The sequence below is a fragment of the Strix uralensis genome, chromosome 1, assembly GCF_047716275.1.
Source record: "Strix uralensis isolate ZFMK-TIS-50842 chromosome 1, bStrUra1, whole genome shotgun sequence".
Classification (NCBI taxonomy): Eukaryota; Metazoa; Chordata; class Aves; order Strigiformes; family Strigidae; genus Strix; species Strix uralensis.
The window spans coordinates 116,627,864-116,653,995 of record NC_133972.1 but is presented as its reverse complement, the minus strand read 5'-3'; the positions used below and the strand labels follow the sequence as shown (position 1 = coordinate 116,653,995).

The 26,132-nt window shown below is 38.8% G+C and overlaps 1 protein-coding gene across 1 annotated transcript in view; it reads left to right on the top strand.

Moving 5' to 3' along the window:
• CEP192 (centrosomal protein 192) overlaps positions 1–26,132 on the top strand; it is a 92,719-nt gene that overhangs the window by 8,314 nt on the left and 58,273 nt on the right. Inside the window, exons 8-20 of the mRNA XM_074858514.1 lie at positions 396–546; positions 4,137–4,320; positions 5,201–5,296; positions 11,409–11,497; positions 12,233–12,466; positions 13,297–13,419; positions 15,033–15,187; positions 16,651–16,697; positions 18,222–18,354; positions 20,838–20,992; positions 23,350–23,490; positions 23,933–24,272; positions 24,640–24,780. Coding sequence (XP_074714615.1) covers positions 396–546; positions 4,137–4,320; positions 5,201–5,296; positions 11,409–11,497; positions 12,233–12,466; positions 13,297–13,419; positions 15,033–15,187; positions 16,651–16,697; positions 18,222–18,354; positions 20,838–20,992; positions 23,350–23,490; positions 23,933–24,272; positions 24,640–24,780 — 1,989 coding nt within the window. The remainder of the gene's footprint in view (positions 1–395; positions 547–4,136; positions 4,321–5,200; positions 5,297–11,408; positions 11,498–12,232; positions 12,467–13,296; positions 13,420–15,032; positions 15,188–16,650; positions 16,698–18,221; positions 18,355–20,837; positions 20,993–23,349; positions 23,491–23,932; positions 24,273–24,639; positions 24,781–26,132) is intronic.

Genomic DNA, 26,132 nt, shown 5'->3' with positions numbered 1-26,132 from the left:
AACATATGTACTGCATTACTGTCCTTGCCTGCTGCCAAAACCAGAAAATCTACAGTCACAATGTTCAGGGAAACTGGCTTTTCTTCTGTTTAAATTTCCAAAAGCAACAACAAAAAAAACCCCAGTGGCAGTTTCCTCATCCATTCTCATTTGTTTCTCAGTATTTTAATACAGGAAACTCATTCTTGCTACTGAACAAAACTGAGTTTTTAATTGTTGATAGGCAGAGAATGTCAGACAGCTAAAGGGCCAGATCCTCAGCTGTTTGCAATTTATATACTGGTACTGAAGTTGAGTTCTTACACCAGGTGCGCAGCAGTTGAAAGGTCACAGTTATATCAAAAGCTGAGCTTCAGAAGAGAAACTTAACAGTTTTTATATATCTGTATTTGCAGCTAATTACATGGACAACTGGAAATGCACTGGTATACTGAAAGGTAATGGGAGTCCAGTGAATGGTAGTTCTCAGCAGGGAATTTTTAATGCCTCTCTAGGTTCAGCCAATACAAGTCTACAGAATTCACTAAATGGATCATCTGCCAGCAGGTAGGTTAATTAGTAAAGAGACTGAATTTCAGTAAATACTCTCTTCGCTGAATTTTCTTAGTTTCACTTAGCTTTCATGTTTGTTTTTATATTTTTTTTCTGAAGTGCAATGTCACTTATTGCATGAATACTTCTACAAGCTATTCTGGTTTTGCTCTGTGATGGTGTCTGTTATGCCAGTGTTAAGAGGAAAATGAACAAAACCTGAGCCATACTGAATCATTCTGTACAAGCCATGTAAACAACTATTTTCCCTTTTAGTCCTTTCACATGATTAAAAATAACTTTTCTGAAATAGTTTCAAACAAGGTGAAACTTCATCTTACTGCTGTGTAACTGCCCTTTGTTTTAGATGTGTGTGTAAAAGTGAAGCAAAAATACCAGTAACAAACTCTGTTTTTCACTGGGATAATGTAGCAGAAAGGAAGGAGGAAATGATACTTCATAATGTATGGTTACAACAATCATATACTAGTGTTAGTTTACTTGCATTTTTGCAGGTGTAACATCAGTTGAATAAAAGTTCGGGGGTTTTCAATCTTTCTCATATGGCATTCTTGTTGCAGATTAGCTTTCTCTGTTATGTTTTTATTCTGTAAGAATTGCTATTTAGTAGGTGAATTTTAACTGCCTTTTCTGAAAACCATTTGTGCACACCGAAATCTAGAAATACTCTGAGCCTTGCATTTTTATGGTGGAGTGTGTACAATTGACTTTACAGGATGTGTCCTATGTAAGGACTAGATGTGGCCAAATTCCTTAGCAGCAGCTTCAAAGTTTTGTGGTCACCTGTATTTTTTTCATGTGCCTTGGGATAGCCTCCATTTCCATCTATGTCCAGCTACTAATACAGCTTTTCTTTTCAGTTTAAAATGCTCATCTGTAAAGTACTATGACAGTTGGCTTTTGGAGAGTAGCCTTCACCCCCACTTCAGCAGTCAGTTCTGAATGGCAGTTCTGACTTCCGGATCCTAGCCGTGCTGAACAGAGAAGGGCTTTCACATTTTCCTCACAAGATAAATGGGAGAGCAAGAGGTGGTAATAGGCCAAGTCTCCAGCGAGAAAGGAGCACAAAATTATATTGGTCATCTGGTTCCAGCTGCTGCTTGTAGGGTAGCAAAAAAATGCTGAAATGCAGTCCTGTCTTGGAAATGAGATGTCCAAAGTTATACAATCGTATTTGCTTAGGCTCCTATAGGGAGATGCAGGCTACTTTATACCTCTTTAGCATAGGGTGTGGTTTCACAGTCTCCTTATCTAAGACTGCTGCTGCCAGGAAGACTTGCCCGATCCTACCCCATTGGTTGTTCTTCTCCCTGAAGCTGGTAGTAAGCCACTGTGAAACTGAAACTTCTAGCACTATTTTAGACTCCCTCCCTTGCTCTGTATTTTGAAAATGGGGTTTGGTTTTGGTTTTTAGTAAATTTTTCTTGGCTTCAATTTGGAATTAACATCTTGTTACAGAATTAAGTCCATGGCTGTGGAATTTGGAAAGGTGTGGTGTCTTGTCCTAGGATTGAGCCTTACTATAAAAAAGATGCACTTAACTACATGTTTCCTTTTGTATTCACATGGGCTTGAATTGCATAAACACAGTTGCTAACTTTTGTTTTAGTATATTAACACAATAAAGATTTATGTACTGACATTTGACTAAATTGGTATGCTACACAATTTATTTTGTCTGTGACTGTAGATGCTGTGTTTCACAGTGTCTATACATTTAAACACTTCAAACAGCTAAAGCGTAGGCAGATCTGGGAAACTTTATTAAAGAACAATCACTAAACTGGATTTGTAATAAAAATAGTTTCAGAACAGATGATGTAGATTGTTGGAAAATAAGTCAGTAAGGCTATATTGTTATGTTAATATAATTGTGTGTCTAGATTTATGATACAATTTCCATTCTCCATTTGTATTATGTCCTTTTTAACAGAAAGCAGAGCTGATACCAAGCTAACTGGAGTAACTTTGGTGTTTTGCTGCTTGTTGCATGCACACAGGAATGGAAAACGAACTCCTTTTTCCCCTCCCCAACGCCGTTTGACCTCTCCCAAGACACCAGCAGCCTGCTAACTACTAAATGCTATTCAAAAGCCTTTTTAAAACATGTTGTGTACGTTTTTTGTACTAGCCTGCACAGTTTGATACTGTTGGAACTCCTGATAGAAAAATACTTGGAGAGGCTTCTTGTTTGGAAAAAACCCACAAACAACAACCCAAACCCCAAAACATCCATCAAAATTTTTTTTGAAAGCTTGTCAAATTAAAAGACTAATTCATGACTAAAAATGAGAATTTTTGTCCTTGATTGGGATGGGAGGAGGGAAGTGACCATTAAAATTATTTTCATTAAAATTGTTTTGATAACTAATTTGCTTTGCATTTCATAGTGTTCAGCATTTGATTAAGATTCCTAAACATCACAAATTTGTAACTGCTTTGTAATATATGAAACTACTAGTTTTAAAAGAATGAGAAAACTGTGTTTTGACAATTGTACAGATGGTAGCTTTTAATAGTTTGGTATTGCTTCATTTATACCTTAGTATGACTTCAAATAAATGTTTTCTAAGTATGGTCATACTTTATTCATCCTAAGGGAAGTACTTTTTCTGATATGTACTTGTACATTCCTATGGTAATAATTCCATGGAGTAACTAAAATTCTCTAAGCATAGTATCTTAAAAATGCAAACACTTGAGCCATACAAAGATTGAAACCAAAATGCAGTTTGTTGTGAATTGTCCCATAATTTCATTAATCATATAGCTGTTCCTTTATGTCAGTCCACAGAACTGTAAACAAGACAGAAAATATCTGTAGGTATCTAATATAGTTATACTAAAATGCACAAGTATTACGGGTAAGTTCTAATAAAAAAAGCAGAAAAAAATACATGAAATGGCATAACTGAGTCTTGTGTTCACCAGGAATCTTAAATTTACGCTGAGGATTTTGCGGAAATATGTAAATACATACAAAGACTGTATTTCATTGAAAGTAGTTATTCTCTGTAAATGTATATTACTAAATTTAAAGTATTGTAAAAACAATGATGTTTTTACGTCTATTCTAGATGTGCTGTGACGTTAATCTGAATTAGATGCATATGCAGAAAATGTACTTGGATAATACTTAATGTATATTTTGTGTTGCATATGAAGCGTTACTAAAAGCTCTGTTAACAACTCGCAGGAATTCTGGGAGAATGAAAGCCTGTTAATAGCTATGCTACAACATCCTTCTGATTTCCAAAGCAGTCTGTTCTGTAAAAATGTATACTAGGATTATTATTACAGTATTTACAGTATTCTTTTCTATGAATTTCAGTGGAAAAGTGTCTTATTTTTCTTTAAAAAACAGTTTGCAGATTTGTCTTGTTTTGAATTACAAGCCTTGATTTCTGCTATTATGTTCTATTGGTTTTGGCATGGATATACTAAAGCCTTTTTTTTTTTTCCAGCATGTCTTTTCTCCCCTTTGGTTCTCCTTGTATTTACTACCTTTCTCTTTTTCTTGTTTTGTTTTTGTTTTGTTTTTGTTTTTTTGTTTTGGTGTTTTGTTCCTTTCTTAATTGTTTCAGGTATTTCTTTCCCCCTCTGGATTCCCCACGGGCTGGATCGAGATGGTCCAGTCATGCCCAGCTCCTTCCTCCTCCTCCTCTGATAGAGCACTCTTGCGATGCTGACACTGCCAACCTCCAGTATCCTCACCCTCGCAGACGATGTGTATCTCGGCCTCTTAATCTATTACCTGAGAATGAAGGGGTTTAACGTGTTACTTTAAAGAAACTCTGAAGGGTCTTATTCTGGTGTTTGTGAATGCTTCCATTTCTGGCTGCCTTTGTATTTCTTCTCTTGTACAGAAGATTTTTAAAAGTTTGGTAAATTAATGCATGTTTTGGAAAAACTACATTTGGAACATGTTACTTAGTTTGTGTATCAAAGGAACATTTTCATCTGTACCCTTTGAACTATGGCAACACATACAAACAGTATGAACCATGAGCTATTTACAGAGTAGCTGACCTCAATGTGCCTGTCTTTTTTTTTTTATTATTTTATTTTTGGAATCGGTTTAGTATGGTCTTGATTTCTTTCTTTTTTTTTTATATTGCACTGATGAATGTGAAATATATTCTCAAAATTAAATGCCTTCAAGTTGTTGTTGAGTAACTAAAGGATGATATTGGATCAACTCGTAGAAGAAACAAAACCATTCCTGTGTATACTGCAGCAAAATAGCTTGGAGTGTTTGGTTACTTAAGAATTTTCCATCTTGCTGTACAAATATTTAAATTTTATAATTGTGGTTGACTAATAAACTTATTCTAAAAGGTCTGTATTAGTATGCTTTTTCTTGTAATGATTTAACAGGAGCTTTTTTGATTCAGGTGTCCTCATAGCTTTGGTTTTGTGAAGTTTTGTGTAGTCTTGTGCCTCTCTGGATGTGCAGTTGTGTATTACGTTTTTCTGCCACGGGGTGTGCTCTGACTTTTCAGAGGTGTGTTGAAGGTCTGCAGAGAATACTAGAGTTGTTGGATTTCAAATTGTCTCATAATTCTTTTCCAGTGATTGAATAATTCACTTAGGACGTTTTGAAGAAGTAGTGCTGATGTAAAAGCCTCCGTTTTTGATGTGTCGGCAGAGGAACATCATTGCTGCAGCTCGGTGTGCTGGCATTGACTCAAGCTTTGGCCGGTGTGCGACAGGCGGGAGGATAAAACTCGACAATGACTACATGGTATTGCTAGGGAGTAGCATTACTGTACAGGATGTAACTGCTGAGCTTGTTCAGCAAATCTTAGGGGGAGGAAAGATAAAGGTGGGCTCTGTGCAGCAGAAACTTGAAGTGTAATAGTGTATTTCGGTGTGCTTCAAAATGGGCTTATACTACTTCCTGGACTAGACCACGACTACAAGGTAATGGAGAGGGCAGCCTGCATTCTTCTAAAATAAGAGCAAGTTCCTGTGAGTTTTACTCGTATTCTGAAAACTTTATTTGCTCAGATACACCAGTTTTGTTTTTTTGATTTCTCTCTTGGGATCTCTTTTCAATTTACTAAAAAGCCATGTGATGTGACAATGGTGTTAAAGAGTGCTTGCTGACAGTGCCTGGAGGGTGCCTACTGATAGTTTTCAGCCAGCAGGAACAGAACTGGGGGGAGGGGGGAAGGTTTAGTAAAAGCAGGTACTTAGACCGTTTTACCAAAATGTTAACTTTTATAAAATCATGGTATGCTCTGTATGGTAAACAACAGAAATGTTGCATGATTAAAAAACAAGGTTTAAATGGGGGTAGGAAGTAACTATTCCTCTGTGGGAGAATGAGTAAGTAAAAAAGAATCAAAACTATTACACTGGGATTTATTCCTGAAACAGAACAAACTTTCTGGGTACGCAAGCAGCAGAATATACTTTTGGAGGTTTAAGCCACTTGCGGAATTTCTGTCCTAACCCTTTAAAAGGTCACTCCCTTCAATACAGCAGTTGATCTTTTTCCTACTGCACTTGTACCAGGAAAAAACAGAGGGCTCCTTCCTAAGCAACCATCAAGAACAGCAAGGTGGCAGTGTCTAGGTAGGTTGCTGTTTCCTAATGCTAAAAGTTTGTGCTGTGAGATCTACAGTGTCTGTCAGATATGCCTCAATTACTGCAGCGTAACAAAAAGTGGTGTAAAATACATTAGAAGATAATTCTTTACAGATCCTTGATAAGCCAGATTTAAGGGTGGTTTTTTTGCTTTAAATTTGCTTCTATTACTCTTTTGGAGCCCAGAATAACCAGTTATGGTAATAATAAAGTAAATGACAACTTTTTGCAGCTTGTAATGCATTTTTTCCTAGTTAATTCAGCAGGGTCACATTATTTTCCTCTGTGCTGAACATGCAGTATTATTAGATATCCTGACTAATTCCAGTCACGCTTCTTGCTAATGGAAACGTGCTCTTACAGTTGCAGTGCAAACAAGTCATGTTTCTAATAGACTGGCAAAGTGCTTTGGCTTTAACAAATGAACTTAACGCTGGTTTTGTGGCTGATGCTTGCCTTTCCCCCTGCCTGCCATTTTGCATTGACATCTCTCCAAACCAGCGTTGTCTCACAAGCGAGGTCCAGTAGCTGGTGTGCACTAAGCCAGTCTTATTTATTTCATATTTGCACAAAGATGGTTGCTAGGTGTCAATTCCACAAAGCTAGCACACCTCAGCAAAGAACTGTTACATATTTATCTTGTTACATGATTAGTAAAAACCTGCCTGAATCTATGCTCATTGGTTAATCATGTTTGAATTAGCCTTGCTTGCTATCTAAATTAGCACACATGCTCCTTAAAGGTGGGGAGGGGCAGGTTTCTTCAGTCTTGAATTGAGTCGAGGGTCGTCATCTCCCCCTGCTGCTTTTACCTTTCCCCCAGTTACTGCTGACTTTATGCTTCTTAAAGCAGTCATCCAGCCTTTGGCATCTTCGGGGGCAGGGTGTTCCCCTCTTACCAGTCTTCTAGTTGCTCTTCAAGAGTACAGTTGTCCCCAAGGCGCCTGCATTGTTTACACAAAGTATCAGGCTTACACAATGAAGGGCATGATCAGTGGTCCTTAGAAGATCAGTGCAGCACATTTGGTCCTCAATTAAAGAGTATCACTATAATCCAGGCATATGATTTTAATGAGTCTACACCAGGACCTTTCACTCTATATCCTTGACTGTCCACCTACGCTTTCTCAAACTCATGCTTCTGTTACTGAAAATTGTAACCAAGACAACTCTCCAAACCAAATGATAGTTTAGAAAGCTGATATTGGTTTATTGCAGTGCTGGGTGCATGAGGGAATTCTCCTCCTAACATGCACACCAAGGGCCCAAAGCACACTCATTATATACATTAAAAAATGAATATATAATTTCCAAGTACTGGCTTATTTCCAGGAAATCTAATGTATATGTTAATGCATTGAGACTGCCCCTGTGTATGCAGACTTGCTTATCTTGTCTGTACAAAGTTTATACAAATGGGGCCTGCTATTTGTATACTAACTAAATTGTTTAAGTCTTTGGTCTTAATGCCCCCTTTAGAAGTAGTTACATTTTCTTACTACTTCCGTATATTTTTCTCAATCGTTCTCTTATTACAAGCTACGCAGATTCCTGTAACAATTATAGCTACATAAATTATTCCTTCTAACAGCATGGTTAACTATCCTTTCAGAGACCATCCCCCTAATCCTTGGAGGATTTTGTTGAGCCAGTTATTTTCCACTGCATCCCTGATTGCTCTGCTGTCTTCTGCTACTTTTCTCATTTTGTCCAATTGTTCTTGCAGGTTTGTCATGTTTGGGATGCGGATACAGCAGTGTTCTTTGTCTAACTTAAGATATCCACATACCCCTTCTTCTGTAACTAATAACAAGTCTAAGGCTAGCCTATTTTGTAAAGCCATTTTAGTATTAGCTTGGACCTGTTCATTAATTTGAAATCCTTTTTCAGGGGCTCTTGACAAAGTTTTTATTTGCCAAGTCAAATTTTCTATCAATACTTGATTTTCTCAAGCAATTAGTCCTGCTAATAGGAAACTTTGGAATCCCCAATCAGGCTGTATCGATGTGGAAGGCCCTGTCTAAGTATCAAGGTCTTTTTCTGTGTTAGTGTCTCTTTTAATTTGTCACAAATATCGGGCTATGATTGGACTCTTTCCATGTAGGACATAGAGTCAATAATCCTAAAGTTACTTGTCTAGTTACCGTACTAAGCCATAGTCTGGTAGTCCAATATCCATTCATCGTGACCCATGTCGTGTAACCTGGAGACAGAATTTCTTGTCTACAATCTCCATGCGAGAAGTTTTGTTTCTTGCAATATTCTATCATCATCAAAGTAGAATTTAGGATTGATATTTTACTATGATTTAAGACATTGGGGTACCTCCAATTGGCCTTGCTAATGTTATAAATTGGCTTCATGCCCCAATTAGAGCACCAGTCTACATTCCCTATGTACTTCCAGTACCCTTCCAAAGGTCTGGTCCAAGAAATACAACCCAGAACTTTGTGATTCCCGAGTTAATTTTAAGAGTAAAGGTCCTTCTTGTTTTACAGTCCATTCTGGTGATGTGGCTGGCTTGATCCTGTTGTGAGGTATCCACAGAGTGACTCCTTCAAGCTTGACAGGTGATGAGTAGAATCTGGAAAGGTCCTTTCCACTTCTCCTGCAATGTTTCATCTGACCGTGTCCTCAGATACACCCAGTCTCTGGGTTGGTAGGGATGCACAGCCACATCCAGGGACAGCAGTGTACTTACAGTGACGTACCTGAGGCGAGAGGACAGAACCTTTCCTAGAGAGATAACATACTTTTTCAGATGTTTCCCTATGATTTTAGGACTAACCCCTGTTCTTGTTACCTGATGAGGTTTACTGTATATGACTTAAAAGGACTAACTTCTTCTTTAGTTCTAGGCAGGATGCATATTTGTAGCAAAGCTAAGGGTAAAGCATCCGGCCACTTTATCTGAGCCTATTGGCAAATTTTACTTACCTTTTAGGCTTTGATTCAGTCTTTCTACTTTCCCACTTGATTGAAGTCTCCATGGGGTATGGAGATCCCATTTTACCGCTGATGCTTTAGCTAAACTTTGAATGGCTTCTGCTATGAAGTGTGGACCCCTATCCAAAGATAGTCCCCTAGGCACCTCAAATCTCGGTATTATTTCCTGAAGCAACACTTTTGCTACTTCTTTTGCCTTGTTGGTGAGACAAGGGAAAGCTTCTGGCCAGCCTGAAAAAGTATCTATCAGTACCAAAAGATAATGGTATCCATTTTGAGCAGTAATTTGGAAAAGTCTATTTGGCAATAGTCTCCTGGACTGTTTCCTCTCTTTGTCACCCCTGGTAAAGGTCTTTGGGGTAAGTGAGGATTGTTCTTCAAGCATAATTTGCATTTCTTCACTATGCTTTTGGCTACTCCAGTCATTCATACACTTAGCCGTTTTGTTTTCAATGCCTCCACCATTGTCTCAATTCCCCAGTGAGTTCCTTGGTGTTGTCTATTAGCCAATTCACACATAATTTCCTGTGTAACTATTACTTTATGTGAAGGAGTCACCTACCACCCTTCTTGATTTTTATTTGCCTTCAGGATTAGCCAGTTGGTTGTCTTCTGGTGTATACTGCAGACTCTTAGGTCCCAACCTCTGGACCTTTTCCAGCAAAACTAGCAATATATGTCTTTCAGCTGCTTCTTTTGTAGCTTTATCTGTCATACGGTTTCCTGTATGCACTGGACTACTTCTGAATTGATGTGCCTTACAATGCATAATTGCCACTAGTCTAGGTAGATTAAGTACTTGTAGTAATTGTTGGATTGTTGGCCTGTATTTGACTGGGGATCCTTGAGATGTTGAGTCCCTTTTTTTTTCCAAATGGCCCCATGAGCATGGACTACCCCAAAGGCAAACTTGCATCTGTCCATATATTAACAGTTTTGTCTTTTGAAAGTTCTAATGCTCTTAGTAAGGCTATGAGCTCTGCTTTCTGGAACGAAGTGTTAGATGACAGAGCTTTGGCCTCAGTTACTTCCTTAGTGGTTACCACTGCGCATCCTGCTTTCCACGTTCCACCCCACATAAAGCTGCTACCTTCTACAAACATGTCTCAGTCCACGTTTCCCATTGACATGTCTTTCAAGTCTGGTCTGCTGGAGTATATCTGCTCCATCGTTTGCAAACTGTCATTAGTTCTTCTTCCCTTACTCCCATGACTCAAGATTGTGAACTGTACTTCTGGGCAGGTTCTGGGCCCTTGAACATAAGCAGCAGAACTGCTAGGAGGTGGGGAGATTATAGGGCATAGAAAGGGATGATTACAGCTGGTAGTTGCAGTACTTTATCTAGCACTTTGTAAGGCTGCTGTCCCTTTTCTTTTTCTGAAAGAAGATACGCGTTATCCTGTATATTGTTTATGTGCTTGGAGCACAGCTCAGCTTGAATTTCCAGGACTAGAAGTTTTCAGGTCTTTTGCAGTAGCCAGGAGGTGGCTTTGATTTTGTGTGGTTTTGTTGTTGCTGTGTTTTCTTTTGAACATACTTGAACACAGTATGAACTTCAGATGACATTGTGTGTGTGAATTTTCACTCTCATTCTAGCTTTTTGCAATTTCCATACCAGGAACACAGCTGCAGAAGTGCATTGTTAAAATGGCCTGGAATATCACTGAATTTGATTTGGATCTTGTGAAATTGTCACACACACATTGCATGTATGTTTGGAAGGCATCTGCTGCTTTCTCATCCTCTACTTAAAGAAAATGTGACATTTATGCTTCAAAATTGAAATAATATTATCCAGGTACCGTATATAAACGGCATAACCTCACTTAAGTGACTCATATAGCAACGATACGACAGAAAACAAGGTCAGTAATGTAAACAATGCCTGCTATAGAAATAAAGTCACATAAATCCGATTAACGCTTTTTCCTTTTTTACACGGCTATGCCCTGGCACAGATGGTCAGGTACCACTGGCGGCAGAGCTCATGGGCCGCTGCTCCCTGTAAGACCCCGAGGTGGTACCTCGCCAGTCCGCAAGCAAATCCCTGAAATAACCGATTCCACCTCCCTCCGTCCCTGCGGGCCCGCTCCCCGGGGGGAAGTCCCTCCCGCCTGACGGGTCACGAGGCGCCGCCGGGGGCGGCGGGCTGGGCGGTGCCGTGCACCCCTCGCCCAATCAGCATACGCCTCTCCCGCCTCCTCAAACTTTTTCCCCCTGCCGCGTCCCGCCGACCAATCGCCGGCTCTGTCTGGAGCTCGCCCATTGGCTGGCGGCGGGGCGGGGCGCGGCGCGGGCGGTAGGGCGAAGCGCGCGCGCGGGCTCGGCAAAGTTTGGGAGGTGCGCGGCGGTGCTGCGCACGCGCTCCATGCCGCGGGGCGGGGGGGGTGTTTCTGTCGCGCGCCAGGTGAGCGGGTGAGGCCCGCCCGCCCCCTGGGGGCGCTGCGCGGCGTGGGCGGGGCAAGGCGGGACGGCGGGCGCGGGGACGGCGCGCGCAGAGGGAGCGGGGGTTTGAAGTTTTGGCGGTTGGGCCGCGGTTCCTCCGCTCGCTCTCAGGCGAGTAGCGGCGGGACGGGCCCCTCGGCGTTGGCCGCGGCAGCTCCGGGAAGGGCAGGACCGATTTCCTTCCTCTTGGCAAAAAGGGGTCTTTGGCTCCGTGCCGCTCCCCGTCCCGGCCTGCGCGGCGGAAGCGCCGGCGGTGCCTGCGCGGACGGGGTGCTGGGGGGGCGGGGGTAAGGCCTGGGCCTCCGTGTGGAGATCAGTCGCGCTGGGCTGTAGCCTGCCAAAGAGCGGCCCGAGACGATCGCGTCACGGAGTTTGTAGCTCCCCAGGTGCTCGCTGCTGGGGAAATGGAGGAAGGCTGCCTCGCTCCAAGCAGTCTAAATATAGGTTGGCGCGTCTCGCAGCGTCGGTACTCGTAGAACTTGCAGGAGCGCTGCTCTTTTTAGAAAGTCCAAGAAGCCTTTAAAAATCTCTGGCCCCCAAAAGCCTTGGGGGAAGAGGACTGGAAATGATATTTAAGCATGTTTGTGGATAAAGTGCGGTGATTGCCAAATAATATTGGCTGTGATGTATATGTAATATTTTTGATAGCGTTATCATGGCTTTTGTAACTGTATAGATGTTTTGTTCCTACTTTCAGATGCTGCTGGACCAGGGCTGATCGTGTTGCTAAGGAGAACACTATTTTAAGCAATTTGTGCAGGATGATGGAAGACTTCAGAAATATTGCAGATGAGACATTTCCAAGCTTCTTGGGCAATTCATTAAGTAACAGTGCCAGTGTAATTTTTGAAAATGTTACTATTTCCTCAAACCCTGGCTTACCTGTTGCAGCTTCCACTGTTGCCAGGAGTAAAACGGGCTGTGACAACAGGTGAGGCTATCAGTTAATACCACTTAATATAGAAAACCAGTTGACTGGTTTGAAACATTTAACTTTGGAAAGGAAAAATTCTTTTGACAGATTATTTGGTAGATGATAAAACTGTTTTCTAATCAATAACATACTAATCAGCAAACATAGGATAGATTATATTAGCAGTGAAAAATCTGCATTAAATCCATAACTCATATAATACTTAACTTTTAATAAAATTACCCTTTAAAAGAGTAGTTTACTTCTTAGACTCATAACAGTCAAGTTTGTTTTAACTCGACTCTTCAGCTTAGTATACTCAAGTTTGAAGTCGTAAAGAGAATAATATGTTTTTTTAAATGTGTGTTCTTAACTTTATTACTGTTCATTTAACTTAACCTGAATCTGGCTCATTTTAGAAACGGTAGTGCCAGAACTAGTGTTATGGATATGAATTAAAATTTAACACATAATAATGATTTGTTTGGCAAGGAGTAGAGCAAAGAGTAACAACTAAAAGCCTTTGCTCACTTAGCTGTTGTCCTGTGACTTAACAAGAAGTAAGATCCGACTTTTATACTCTTGTCTTTCCAGAAGTGTGCGTTCCAGATAAGACGGCACTAGCCACTAAAAATGGTAGTGTGGCATTTCTCTGAAGAACTACAGGAGAGCATCATTATGTGTATACCTGTAAATACAGATTAGCTAGAAAGTGCTAAAATATGCAAATAATTGAATTTATAGGAGATGAGTGGTCATCAGTATGACTTTTTTTTCCTCCAATTCTTTGGAAAACAGGAGAGGTTAGAATTGACTCTGTTGTGTGTTTTTCTTCCCCACCTTTACAGGCTTTCTGATACATGTGCATCCTATTTAGAAGGGAAACATTCACCTCCATCAGGATCTTCTCACAGCAGTCAGTCAGATCCTGAGTCAGTGGGGAGATTTGCCCTCAGCTTTCATGATGACCTGTAAGTGAGATAGTTAAAATCTAATTCTGCCCTAAAATGCACATACTAGTATGGAATATGTAGGTTTGTATGCACTATGAGCTAATTATGGGATACTTCAGAATTGATTTGCCCACCTCAGCAGTAGCTTCTACTAGTGGCCTTTTGATGGCAGTAACTGGAGAGGTCAGCTGTGCATTAGCCTGTTAGCTTACAGTGTTTGTCAGCCTGGGCAGCTTTTCCTGCTGAAACGGCTCCTCCGTGTTTTCTGAAGAGGGACAGTGGCAGGCTATGTGGAAGCATCCTGTGCAGTGCTACCACTTAGCCTCTACTGCCCTACATGAGCAGCGTTCTGTTCAGCTGACTAATTGGGCTTCATGTACATGACAGGAATGTATCTTTAGAAGTCTTTTTTTTTTTTTTTTTTTAAACTATGATGTTTTGTTTTGTTGTCACACTAATTAAAAATTTCCTAAGTGTGATTAATTGACTTATTTGAATCTGGCTTGTATTTACCTAGTTTACATTACATCATCTAGAATTAAGCTCACGTTTCTGGTTCATGTCATGTATGTAAATAATAGTTTGCACAGATTTAAATCTGTTCCGAGTAAGTATCATGCAGTTTGCATACAGAAGAAACCATAAATTTCTATTAAATTTAGCTTCCTTGTAGCCTCCGTGATTGCTATTTCTTAGCAAATAACTAGCATTAGTGAAATAATTTAGAGAGCATTACTAAGTGGTGGAAGTGTTGGAAGCTGTCTCATAGGTTATTCTAAGCAAAGTCAGATTTGTTCCTACTGTTGCAATAGAAACTGCAGTGCGTGTCTTTCTCACTGATAAAATTGTACTATAGGCAGCATGTCCCTATAAAAACAAAGAATCTGTGGTTTAAGAGAGGGAGTCAGCGGCTTGATTGTACTCAAGTAAAAAGAAAATACAAAGCATGGAATAATTGTATTTTAGACTCTCAAATGTTAGTTTTATTTATATATCTAAAATAGTAAAGCAAAAGTATGGTTCAGGTCACTCAATGTGGAAATTTTAGCGATCTTACATGATTATCTTACCTGCTTCTGTGGAAGTCCTATGAAACCAGAAGTGAAAAATAACTTTCCTGCAGAATTATAGAAGCTGTTATTTAACAGAACTATATGGAATTTCAGTAATTCACGTTCTTTATTTAGTCCCTAATTTAATGTTACAAAAGGCACGCTGATATTGTGGACTTAGGAAAATCTTGTCTAGGGTTTGACTTGCTCTTAAATGGATCATAGAACTTGCCTGGAATAACCTCTTTTCCCCTTTCCCCTCTTGTTTCAGAAATGGAAGAGAAGAGAACAAACAGAGAAAAGCAGAGAGGCATATGTTACATTAAATTTCACTATTTGTTTCACACTTCAGATTGTGAAACCGAAGCCCTTGTAATCTTGATATTTATTCCTTTATTGAGAATGACAGGGAATAGGTCTGTAGAATCTATGTTAATGGCAATAGCTGACTTCCTAGAGATGAAGGTATTAAAACTGGGAGAATTTACCAAATCTTTACATATAAAGATGTTGTATACTAATGTTGATCTGTATATCCCACTGAGTGATTTTTTTTAATTGAAATAATTCTCTTTCTAGGGAAGTTGCTACACAAGTTAAAGAACCTCAGCCAACTCCTGTTAGTTTGAAAGAATCCCCCTCAGTATGTGGAGAGCAAGATCAGAATGTCATTGAACATTCAAGTCGCAGTCAAGATACCTTACTTGAGGTATTGCCACTTGAACGATTGGAAGGTATTAAAATTTGAAAAAATTCTATACTTATTCTGAGTGCAATTCGCTTTTTATGCTATAGATGTCTTCTCTTGACCCTTTCACTGTTTTATGGTGTAGTTTAAATGGATTTTGAAAACTAATCTCTTGGATTTTGAACAGCCTGGAAAGAGAGAAAGCTTGTGGTTGACATTGTGTTCTTAGAATCCTCCCCAAAGTACAAAGCTGGACAGGAAGCCGGTGAAAATAATGTTTGCTATAAAATACCATAACTATGATAGTAGTAGGAATCTGAATTAATTTCAGGAACTGAAATTGCTAGTGGAAAAAGTGTATGTAAGTTGTTTTCTACCCCTTCTCATTCAGTAGGTGTAAGTCTACGAGGTTATATTTTAACTAATGTCTCTTTTCTTGCCCTATTCCAACCTGTAACAGCTGATCTTTAACTGCAGCTGCTTGCTGTGAAACCTATGGTTTTTTTAAAATATGAATAGAGTAGTCAAAGCGAAATAATACTCTGTAACTTACTTTAAAAGCGTGGCTATTGATGTTAAACTTGATTGGGTTTTTTGCTAATACCAGTCCTGTAATTAAATTCTGCTCGTTCCTTAAAATTCAGTAAATGTACTTAGTAAATATATGTACTTCTAGTCATTACCATTTTCCAAGCTTTATCTGAATATTTGCATAGGTTTGTGAGGTATTAATAGAGAAGATGTTCAATTAGGAAGTACTATGGTTTGTACTAAATGGGCCCTTATAAAACACACTTGTAACAGTGAAGTGTTTACTTCAGTCTCTTATTATTGTACTCTTGAGGAAGTGACAGTAACAATGGCAACAAAAATCATGATGCTTTGGAAAACTGGGACTGCCCAGTGTTTGGACTTGATAGTGCCTGACGGTATTTCAAGAATGGGTTTTAACGTGTTTATTCAAGGTATAGGATTCTAGTCTGCAAATTGCCTTTTATTCCCATCTATTACTTAAGAATTAGGAACCTTTTCTGCTAAAATCTGTATGTACATGTCTATAATGTTCTCGGTCTTGTGGGACTTATAACTGGATTATGGGTCAATACAAAACGAAGACAAGTGGAAGCTGCTTACAAGTGATCCAGAAAAAGAGTTGGCCCAGTAGTTGAAAAGCAACAGTGGAATGGAGCACTTGTTCCTCTTTCTACTAGTGCAGCCTGGGACTCCTTTTTTGCACTGCTTTAAAGAAATTCTTAAGGCAGTAGTTGTCTTTCATAACTTCTACAGTTCTAGCCCTGATGAAGCCCTGCCTTTTTAATTACTCCTAGATCATTGTTATAAGAACATGTACACCTTGATGTTGTGATAACGTCTATGTTTCAGGGTTATTTTTATGGTGTATGCCAAAACCTTCAAGAGTCTTTGTCTGCTATCTTATAGAATAGTTAGCACTTAGCATAACATAAGAACATAAGAAAATACTGATTATACCACATTCTTTTGTTTCAGATTTGTCGACTGGAATATGTTTTCTTCCAGACAGTAAGAATAACAAGGTGAAAGCTTCTATAAATACAGTGCAATTAAAGGTTTTCCAATATTAATCTTGTAGTAGACTTAATTCAGTGAGAGGAGGAGGGAGGGAATTGAGCTGTGTTTATTGTCTTAAATCATGTATCCCTTAAGTTTGTAACAGTGCTGAACACATGCTGAATGTGTGGTGCCTCACTTTGGCTCCATTTTGCAGATACTTAACAGAATTAGTACTGTGGGAGCATGAGTCCACCTAATCTTTCTCAATTGTGAAAAATACTGTTTACTCCTAGTCTCTGCTTTTTTGTAGTTCTTTATCAATGTAAGGACCTTACATTTTATCCCAGTTTAAGTTTAGCTTAGTGAAAGGCCTTTTGAGGAACTTTTTGGAATGCTTTTGGAAATTGAAGTAGACAATATCAACCTGATTGAACTTGCCCCTGTGCTTTTAATTACTTTGAGGAATATTAGTTCAGTTGACTACTTGAGTGTCCTCAACGTTAAAAATTGCACCATTTGTAAGAACACAATCTTCCTGCTGCCTCTGTGGTGTTTTTTTTTTTTTTTGTGTGTGTGTCTGTATCCCAGAGCTAGCAAATAACTGCAGTTATTGACAGGTAGGGCTGTGCTTCAGCTGTTTTTATATGCTGTGTTAAAGAAGCTGACAATTATGGGCACAGAGATACAAGGCAGACAGGAATGGGAGATCTTGTGGCCCTTATAGAAAATATGCCTCCGGCTGTGGCCAGATGCTGTCCAATATGTACTCCTTAATGTGTCAGCTGGTATTTACTAAATTGATTTAGTTTTCTTTCATTGATTTTTCTAGGGGCCATTGTGGTCAGTGAGTTGCAGTTGAATGCTCACAGGCTGTCATCTGAAAACCATAATACAAGTCACTTCCAAGTTTTTTACTTTCTGAACGTTGTCTTTTTTGCTGTCTGTCAAAGATGATTTGTTTATCACAAAGAATGTGAGACTAAATCCAAAACAGACATTATATCGTGTTGTTTTTAAAAATCATTCAGATATATAAAAGATACAATATTTACAGTTAGCTAGATTCAGATGAAATACTACTTTATAAGTAATTTAGTATGCTCATTCGAAGAAATTATCAAAGGGTTGGTCTGGGTGTATGATTTCTGAAGCAGCACTTTTAGCAGCATAGGAAACTATTGAGAGTTGTCTTTGTACTTTTAAGTTGGGATTGCAGCTTTATGAATGAGGGGGCAATTTTTTCAGGTGTAAACTCTTTAATGCAGTGGTTCGGTATTTTATTTTTGAGGTTTTTTGTTTGGTATCATTCAGATACTTTTTCCCTCTTTCCCCTTTATGATCACTGTGTTTCTTGAATGTATCCGTGCTGGAAGCTAGCAGGCAAAGTCCATTGGAACTAGAATGTTTGCTAGGATAAGTAGGGCAAAAAAAAAGGTGTGGGGGGGAGTTTTTTGAATATGATTAGCCTCATTAATTGTTTATTATTAGCTGAATTGTACAGTAGCTAGTAACTCCTAGAAACATTTCTGCATGGATGCTTTTCACAGGTTGGTCCATCTGAACCTTCTGAAAAGCTGATAGAAGGTGAAATCTCAAGTGACCACCTTAGCAATAGTCTTTCAAGTTTTTTGGAAAATGAGAAACTCTCATCTCTTGCAAGCTCAGAAGAAGATTCCACTGGTAAGTGTATTATAATTCTGGGTAGCTGAGTCCTAGAATTCTTACACAATGTTATTACATACTTGAGAAGAAAGGTGTTTTACTGAAGTGTTTAATATAGGATTACACTTGATCAAAAACTGGTATTAGGAATATCAAAGAAAACTGTGTTCATTGGGAAACTGTTTTAAAATTGTTGTAGGAGTAGGTGGCTATGGGATCTGTCAGAGAAAATCACAATTAGAAGTTTAATCTAAAAAAATTAAAGTCCTCAGTTACTGTGAATCAAAAATACAGGTAGAAATGTGGGCATTTGTTTAATAAAGTGGTAACCCTAGCTACAGTTTCAGTTTAGATTAATAGAGATAAACTTTTATGATGAGGAAAGTGCACATGCAGTTAGAATTAACTTTTACTTGAGTTTCAGTTCAGCTCTCTTTAGATGCCACACATGCAGGGTGACACCCAAGTTGGAAGTCTAGTTTACCTGAAGGGATAAAAATGAGAGCTTGAGTTCTGTATAACTCAACAAAAATTTTGAAATTTCTGTGCCCTTTGAGTGGCTGCTGCTGAAGGACAAACATGCTTTTCTTTATTAATGCAGTTGAATTTGCACATAACTTGAAGGATGACAGGGTATGTCCTCGGATGCACTGAAAACGAGGAAGGCGGAGTGATATATAGGTTTACTGCTGTCTTGAGATCAAGCAGCCCTGCATTCAAGTAGGGTTACGGGATTTCTCCCATGACATTTACAGATGTCATGACTGTCTTTTGAAGTCATCTTGTTCTTTCTTGTTGCATAACTTCACTTGTGCGTTAAGCATACAAAAAGGAAGTTAATACTTAGCTGAGTAAAAATACTGTTTTTTTTCCACCCAAGGGGATGAAATTATTTTTAACTGCCCTCCTAAGGAGTTGGAAATACTTGCCTATTTAGGGTTCCACTACTGGTGAAGCTAGCTGATATTTTTATTTTACCTGGTCAGTGTGCAATGTACTAACTTTTATCATGCAATTCTCTATTCAGTGTAAATTTGGCAGCTGAGTATTTCTAAAAATAAGGAGGAAGTCTCTGGTATCTGAAGTAAAATAAATTAATCTCCTTTCTCATTATTTGTAAAATAGCAGATTATTATTTCAGTTTCACAAAGAAGAAATCAAGACATAGGTAAATGAGATTAGAACAATTATTGTGGTGTTGTTAATTTGAGTTTGAATTGTAGGTATTTGTCTACCATTCAGGTAACTAATCCTTCTGTAATTTTTGAAGCATTCTATGGACGTTTGTTCTGAGGATAGATATTAGCCCTCTTTCAAAAACTGGAGAAACTTAGCCTGCTGCAATCCCTCCATCTTCTGCAGTATCATATGTGGAAACAGAGCCATGATCCAGATATTTCATTTATTGACTCTCAGATGTAACAGATCTTGATTGCTTTACTGTAATGTCAGAGTTGCTGAGCATCCACAGCTTCCAAGAACAGTGTATCCATTGAAACAGTGTGCTTCTGTAAATCAGGCTCTTTGTACAGGGTGCTGGCAAAACAGGGAATGCAAATGTAATGATGACTTACCTGTGTCTGTATATGCATACCTTTTTCCTGTACATTCTTGGCATTGTGTGACCTCCTCGGTGGAAGGAAATACTGAGAAGATTCTTCACAATTACGTTTTTGGCTTGAAGAATTGAAATATAGTCCAAAGGCAAAATTGATGGAGAATTCTTAAACCGTCACCGGCAACCTGGAAATGAACATTTCTTTATTTATGTGGAAAACAAAATATAGTTGGGACTTTATAAATGCAAGGCCTGTTTGAGTATACTGGGTTTTTTTATAAGGGAAAATAGAAACAGCATACTGTTTCCTGGAAATGAGAGAAGTCAAGACTTCTTGGAATATGTTTTACAGTGCTTTTAAGAGTGCATTTAACCATGCCCTAAAAATCTGACTGATGTTTGGGTCTTTTAAAAACAACTCTTCTCTCCCTCCAGCCCCCCCAAATTAAAAAACAGCCCCCAAAAATTAAAAATTGTGTCTTGGAAAATTTCTCACTTGGCAGATGGGAATAGTACTGTTCTTAGTAAGACCACTTAATGTTTTTTGCCATTGAAATAGAGAATTATGCTTCAATCACGTTCTGTGAAGTTTGAAAAATGTTACATATATCTTATTTTTAATTTATGAGTATGTATACAATTTGCTAGTTGGAATTTGGTGGTGTGTAGATCATGTGAGGGAAGATGAGTCACTTGATAGCCTGGGAGTTAAAATGCTAGCTTATAGTCTTCTTGTTTTGCTGTATATCACTAGTTATGGAGTAAGACAATTACATGTTTCTGTGACCCAATTATTTTATGGGAAAACCAGGATAGTTCTGCACTGACAGTGTGTTTTTGTGAGACTTGATGTATTAAAAATTATAGAGTTCCCTTGATAGTATGTCAGGTGATATAAAGTGTCTGTGAAAGGTGAATAGGGTATTTTCTTCTCTTTCAATAGATGATGATATTGATGATGAAGAGTTCTTTGATAACCAACTAGAAGCCTATTTTGAGCAGCTGATACAACCAGAAATGACAAGAGGAGACGCCGACGTCCAGAAACTCTCAGAACGCTGTACAGCACTGAAGCTTTCTGAAAATGGCTTAATTCAAGTAGGTTTAAAGCTTAGCATGCCCGGTGGCCCTTAAACGTGTTAGCATCATTGAGAGCTCTCTGCCAGGGTAAACTAGGTTTCATTTCTTTCCTGTCAAACCCAAATACTGTCCAACAGGGAGCCTATACAGCAAAGGATTCTTTTTAAATTTAAAGATAGCAAATACAGCTCTAAACTATAAACAGAGCTGTTTGAGTGAGCTTCTGACTTTTTCTGTTCCCTTTGCAAGGTTTTCCCTGGGGAGGAAAAAAAAAAGGAAAGAAGCTAGGTAGCTATTTTTGTATTTCTTTTATTGTATTTCTCTTCCTTGTAGTGCAGAGCTATCAGCTGATTCATCTGCTTGTTACAGAAGGTCTTGCTGTTTATGAGATAAGGTGGAATTGGCTAAGTAGCTGACTGTCTCAAGAGGCATTAGTCAGGAAAGCCTGCAGGAAAGCTGAAGAGTTTCCTATTATGGTGTCTCCTTTATTCAGGTCTCCATTCAGGTTTCACACCTCTGTCTAACCCTGCTCCTCACAGTCCTCTTTGTCATGTGCATAGCCTTCTCCTTTCTCCTGATAAGCAGCTCTGGTAGAGAACTTTGTGCAGTCAATTCTGTTACTTGATCTTGCAAAGAGGGGGGGAAAAAACCCTAAACCCCAAACTCCTAAGACTGGATTTCTGTCACTTCTCTGGCATGATGCAGACTTGTCCTCAGAGAAATCCTGTAATGAATATAGTATCAGGAGTATTTCCTGAAGATGGACTTTTTCTGCTGAATTACTCTATTGCATTTCTTAATCCTTATTACAAAAGTAAAAATTGCTTTTAGAGTTTTGGATTGTTTATGCTGGTCTGAACTTATGTATGCACCTCAGGCATTCTCTTTAACATTTGGTATGAATAGGGTATGGATGTTTCTTATGCGCCTTGCTTCCCCTCTCAGCTTCCTAGTGGTGGTTTTTAGTGTCAGAGATGGTAAAATATTTGTAGATAAGTGTTTGGGATCCTCTCAAGTCCACTAAGGGATGTTGTATCACTGGTAATTAAGCAGAAGCCTCTACAGATACCATTGTCTTGTGATGGCGTGATTTTAATTTTGATTACCATCTTCTGAAGGCAAAGAATTTTTGATGAAAGTTAAATCTCCATAAAAAAGCTAATACCCATAAAACTCTTTACCCTGTCCCCTCCAGCCCTTGCAATCTGGTCAGCTAAACTGAAACTAAGGCTATCTTTTGATTTTGCTTGTAACTTGCTTGAAATACTTAGATGGGCCTATTCTATAGGAATTGTTTAATTTTAATCTGATAGTTCTGTGACAAAACTACTTTTAGTAGTTTAACTTGTTGCAATTCCTAATTAGAGTTAGTTTTAAATGTGATTGATTCTGTTTTATTTTTTGTTTCTATAACTATTAAGGTAACATGCTGGCACTTCTATCATGAAACTAGTTTATAAAAGCCTTTTGATCACTGGTTTATTATCTTGCATAGCAATGTCAAAGGTTTTATTAAGTGTGTAGTATCACAGAGACTTGTTTTTCTAGGAGAATAAAGTAAGTCTTTTGTCTGTAAAAGGTAAGCGTAGAGCATCAACTGGCTGGCTTGTGGTCTGCTTTTGAGCAACAGTTAGGTCCATTACAAACAGATTGCTGGGGATTAACTGCCTTTCCATTTTCTTGGCTTTGCAGCCATGGATGTGATGTTGGCAGTTGCATGCTTGACCAGAATGGGAAAGTGTGATTGATTTAAACAATTAAATGAACTGTAGCTTCCAAAATTTCAGAAATTTCCCAACTGACGTAAGAGTTTCCAAGCTGTGGGAAGTAATATGTTAACCCTGTAAAAGCAGTCTGCATAGGCTGCCAGTTGCTGATCTATGGCTGTACATGAAGAAGGGGATAGGTGGTTGGTTGAAGAGTGAGAATAACACAGTTCTCTCTGTCTTCTCTATTTGTATAAGATGTTCCTGCTTCACTGCTGCTGTAGATAGGCAGTGGGGTAGCTACCACAGGTTCTAAGCTGGATTTGGAGTCCTCATCCAGCAGTGGGTCAGTCAGAAGAAGAGTAGCAGTATGGTGCCCTTGTTAAAGGGAATGAAAGGATATAGTGGGAATAACAAGAGATCCTCCATCTTCTTGCTGCGTATGCTGTTGGAGGCAGATGTGTGGAATGGCATAGCCAGGAACTGTTGTCCTTGGTGGTGGTGGTAACAGCTAGAGGTGCCTCTGGCAGTGGCACATGAGCAAAGTATGATAATCTCTTTGCTGGAGAATTTTTTAATATTGTAAAAACATCTGTAGTGTTAACTTTTTTGTTTGCTATACCTGTTCTGATGTAACTTAAACCTTATTTTTTTTTTTTTTTTTTAAAGGAGAACTTTCAGGTTCCTGACACTTTCCAGGCTGTGACAGGAGTAGACTCTGGAAATGCTAGTGATGAAGATTCACAAAATCAAGGCATAACTGCATGTGCTGTGCAAAGAGAAATGCTGCCCAGAGCAGTACGGCAACTGGTATGAAATGGTCATTTAAATTTCTGTTTATCATATGAGTAAGACTGTAGTAAAAGATGGCAGTGCATTTGAAAACTTCTTTGAAGTTGAACTAACTACCCAACTCTTTTCTATCGTGCAACTAGTTTATAAAATCTTTTGATCACTGGTTTATTATCTTGGATAGCAATGTCCAAGGTTTTAGTAAGTGTAAGGCATCACAGAGACTTAGTTTTTTCAGGACAGTGTAAATAAGTCTCTTAAATAATTGGTCAGTGTTTGAAAGGCAGGTGTAGAGCAGCAACTGGCTGGCTTGTGGTCTGCCTTTGAGCAGCAGTTAGCTCAACACCACGTAGTTAACTTCAAACGTAGTTAACTTGGACTATTTTGTACCTAGGACTTTTAGCACAAACAGTTAACAACTGCACTTCTGACACTTTTCAAATTATTATTGCTTTCTAAGAATTCCGTAACTACTGGAGATGTGCTGGATTCCTGCACTGCTGCTGAGCTGCAGTTAAATTCACTGTATCTTCAGCACGTGGACAACCATAAAGCTGATGTCTCGGATGTCCTTCCAAAGCAAGACGTACAGTCCTCTGAGTGTCAGGCTGCTGCTTCTGATGCAGAAGTACTACACGCAGCAGGAGGATTTTTGGGGCACCACACCACTCCTAAAGGTCTTCTTAGTGCAAATGCACCTGAGACAGATGCTACTGAATGTGAAGTTGGTCTTCCTGACACTTACCTGTCTCCAACTGCAGACAGCTGTGAGAACATAAGTTTAGCTACGGCAGACAGAGGTAGGTTGCTTTAGATAAAACTGATCAATGCAATTGTGACCAGAGTCTATTGCATGGAAGACTTAGAAATAAAATTGTAAGCTATGCATTTTTCTTTAGTTGTGCAAGCTGGTAATAAAAAACAATGTAGCATGAATAAATTTGGACTTGTTTTTGTTTTAAAAAATACTGACTGTCATATATTGCACTTAACTGTTATTTTATTTGATGATGAAACTAGTTTCAGCTTGCAGTTGCAGCAGCTTGAGCTACTTTTTTCTAACTTGTTGCTGACTTCTGGCAAGTGAGCTCCTTAATCTAAACATAAAAGACTTTGCCATATTCCTTCTTATGTTAATCAACAGGTAGCATTTGCTATATCTTTCAGGTCATTTACCTCACAGCATCGTCTATCAAAATGAAGAGGGCAAATGGGTGACTGATCTTGCATATTATACTTCATTTGATGAAGAACAAGATTTAAATCTGTCTGAAGATGATAAAATAAATGAGCAGTTCATTACTGGATGTATGTAATCTTTTTCCTTTTTAGTAGTTGTTGATATCTGTAATAGCGTTAAGTAACCTTTCTTCCTCTTTTTTTTATTTGCTGTTGCAAAGCCTCCAGGCTTTAGATACTACAAATTATTTGAGAGCTGCTGCTGATAGTATCCTATAATGGTGTCATTATTAGTTACAGTTGATAGCTTATTTCCATGTTTCCTACTCTTCCCATGAAGAGTCTTTTGTTTTCTTTTAAAAAGCATTCTAACGTGTCACTGGTACCTATTGTATGAGCAAAAGTAACTCCCGTAGCTGTCATTTCTACAGTTTTTCCTTTGGACTTTAATTGCTGTTATCCTTTGTTTCAACAAGAAGAAACAGTTGTCATTTTGTACTGCAATATGGTTATAAGACAGGAAATAATTGTAAACAAGAAATTACTACAAAATCAACTGGAATGTGAGAAGAACTGCTGAATTCACTAGTTGGTGATTTTTTTTGTGAACGCCTTGGGAATGTCTTGATGCTGAGAAATGGTACTGAAAAACATTGGACCTTACTGAGGAGCTTTATGGGACTCTCATCTTCTAATAAATTCCAGGCTTTTTGAACCTCTGTGTACTTAAAAAGTTGCTTATTTTCCTTAAGCTATCTCAGACTGATCTTCATGAGAGTCTGTATGTTTGTCATACAGGCTTAGATAATACGCATGTAGCACTGTAGACAGATCCATTCCTTAGCACCAGAATGTCATCTGGTCATCTGTTTTACGGGACAGATTGAGGCAGTGTGTGCAACAGTACTTCTAGTCTCTTCTGCTTTCTAAAGTTGGCATATGGATGGGCTAATGTATTCTAAAGATGTCCACGGTCCACTCAAGGTTCTTCATTCTTTCAAAGAGAATTCTGTATATGTTGCTGTCTAGAACTGTTTATTTTGAGTGAGTGATCAAACAGGATTGGTTGGTTGAAATAATGTTTTTCAACACTGTAATAGTTTTCTGCTGGAACAGGCAAATGTGATCCAGTTTGGTAGAAACTTCCCTATTTACTAGGCCAGTAAAGCAGAGCTCCTTCATTATTTTTCAAATGCCAGACACTTTCCTGCGTGTCAGACTCGGGTTGCTGAGTGATTAGAATACTTGACTGTTGTAAATTTTTTTTCCAAGGCTGTTTAGCTTTTTCCCACCTGATGGGATTTGAAAGGAATTCTGCTTTTGAGCCAACTGTTTACCTGTTCTCATGGTAGAGGACGTGCACTTACAGATTCAACGTGGTTAGCGTTTTTCTGGCTGCTGGTTTGCCTGCCTGTTTGCAGTGCTCCAGTGTGATGCTTGATGGCTAAGAGATTTTATTTCTAGGGACAGAAAGGAAATGT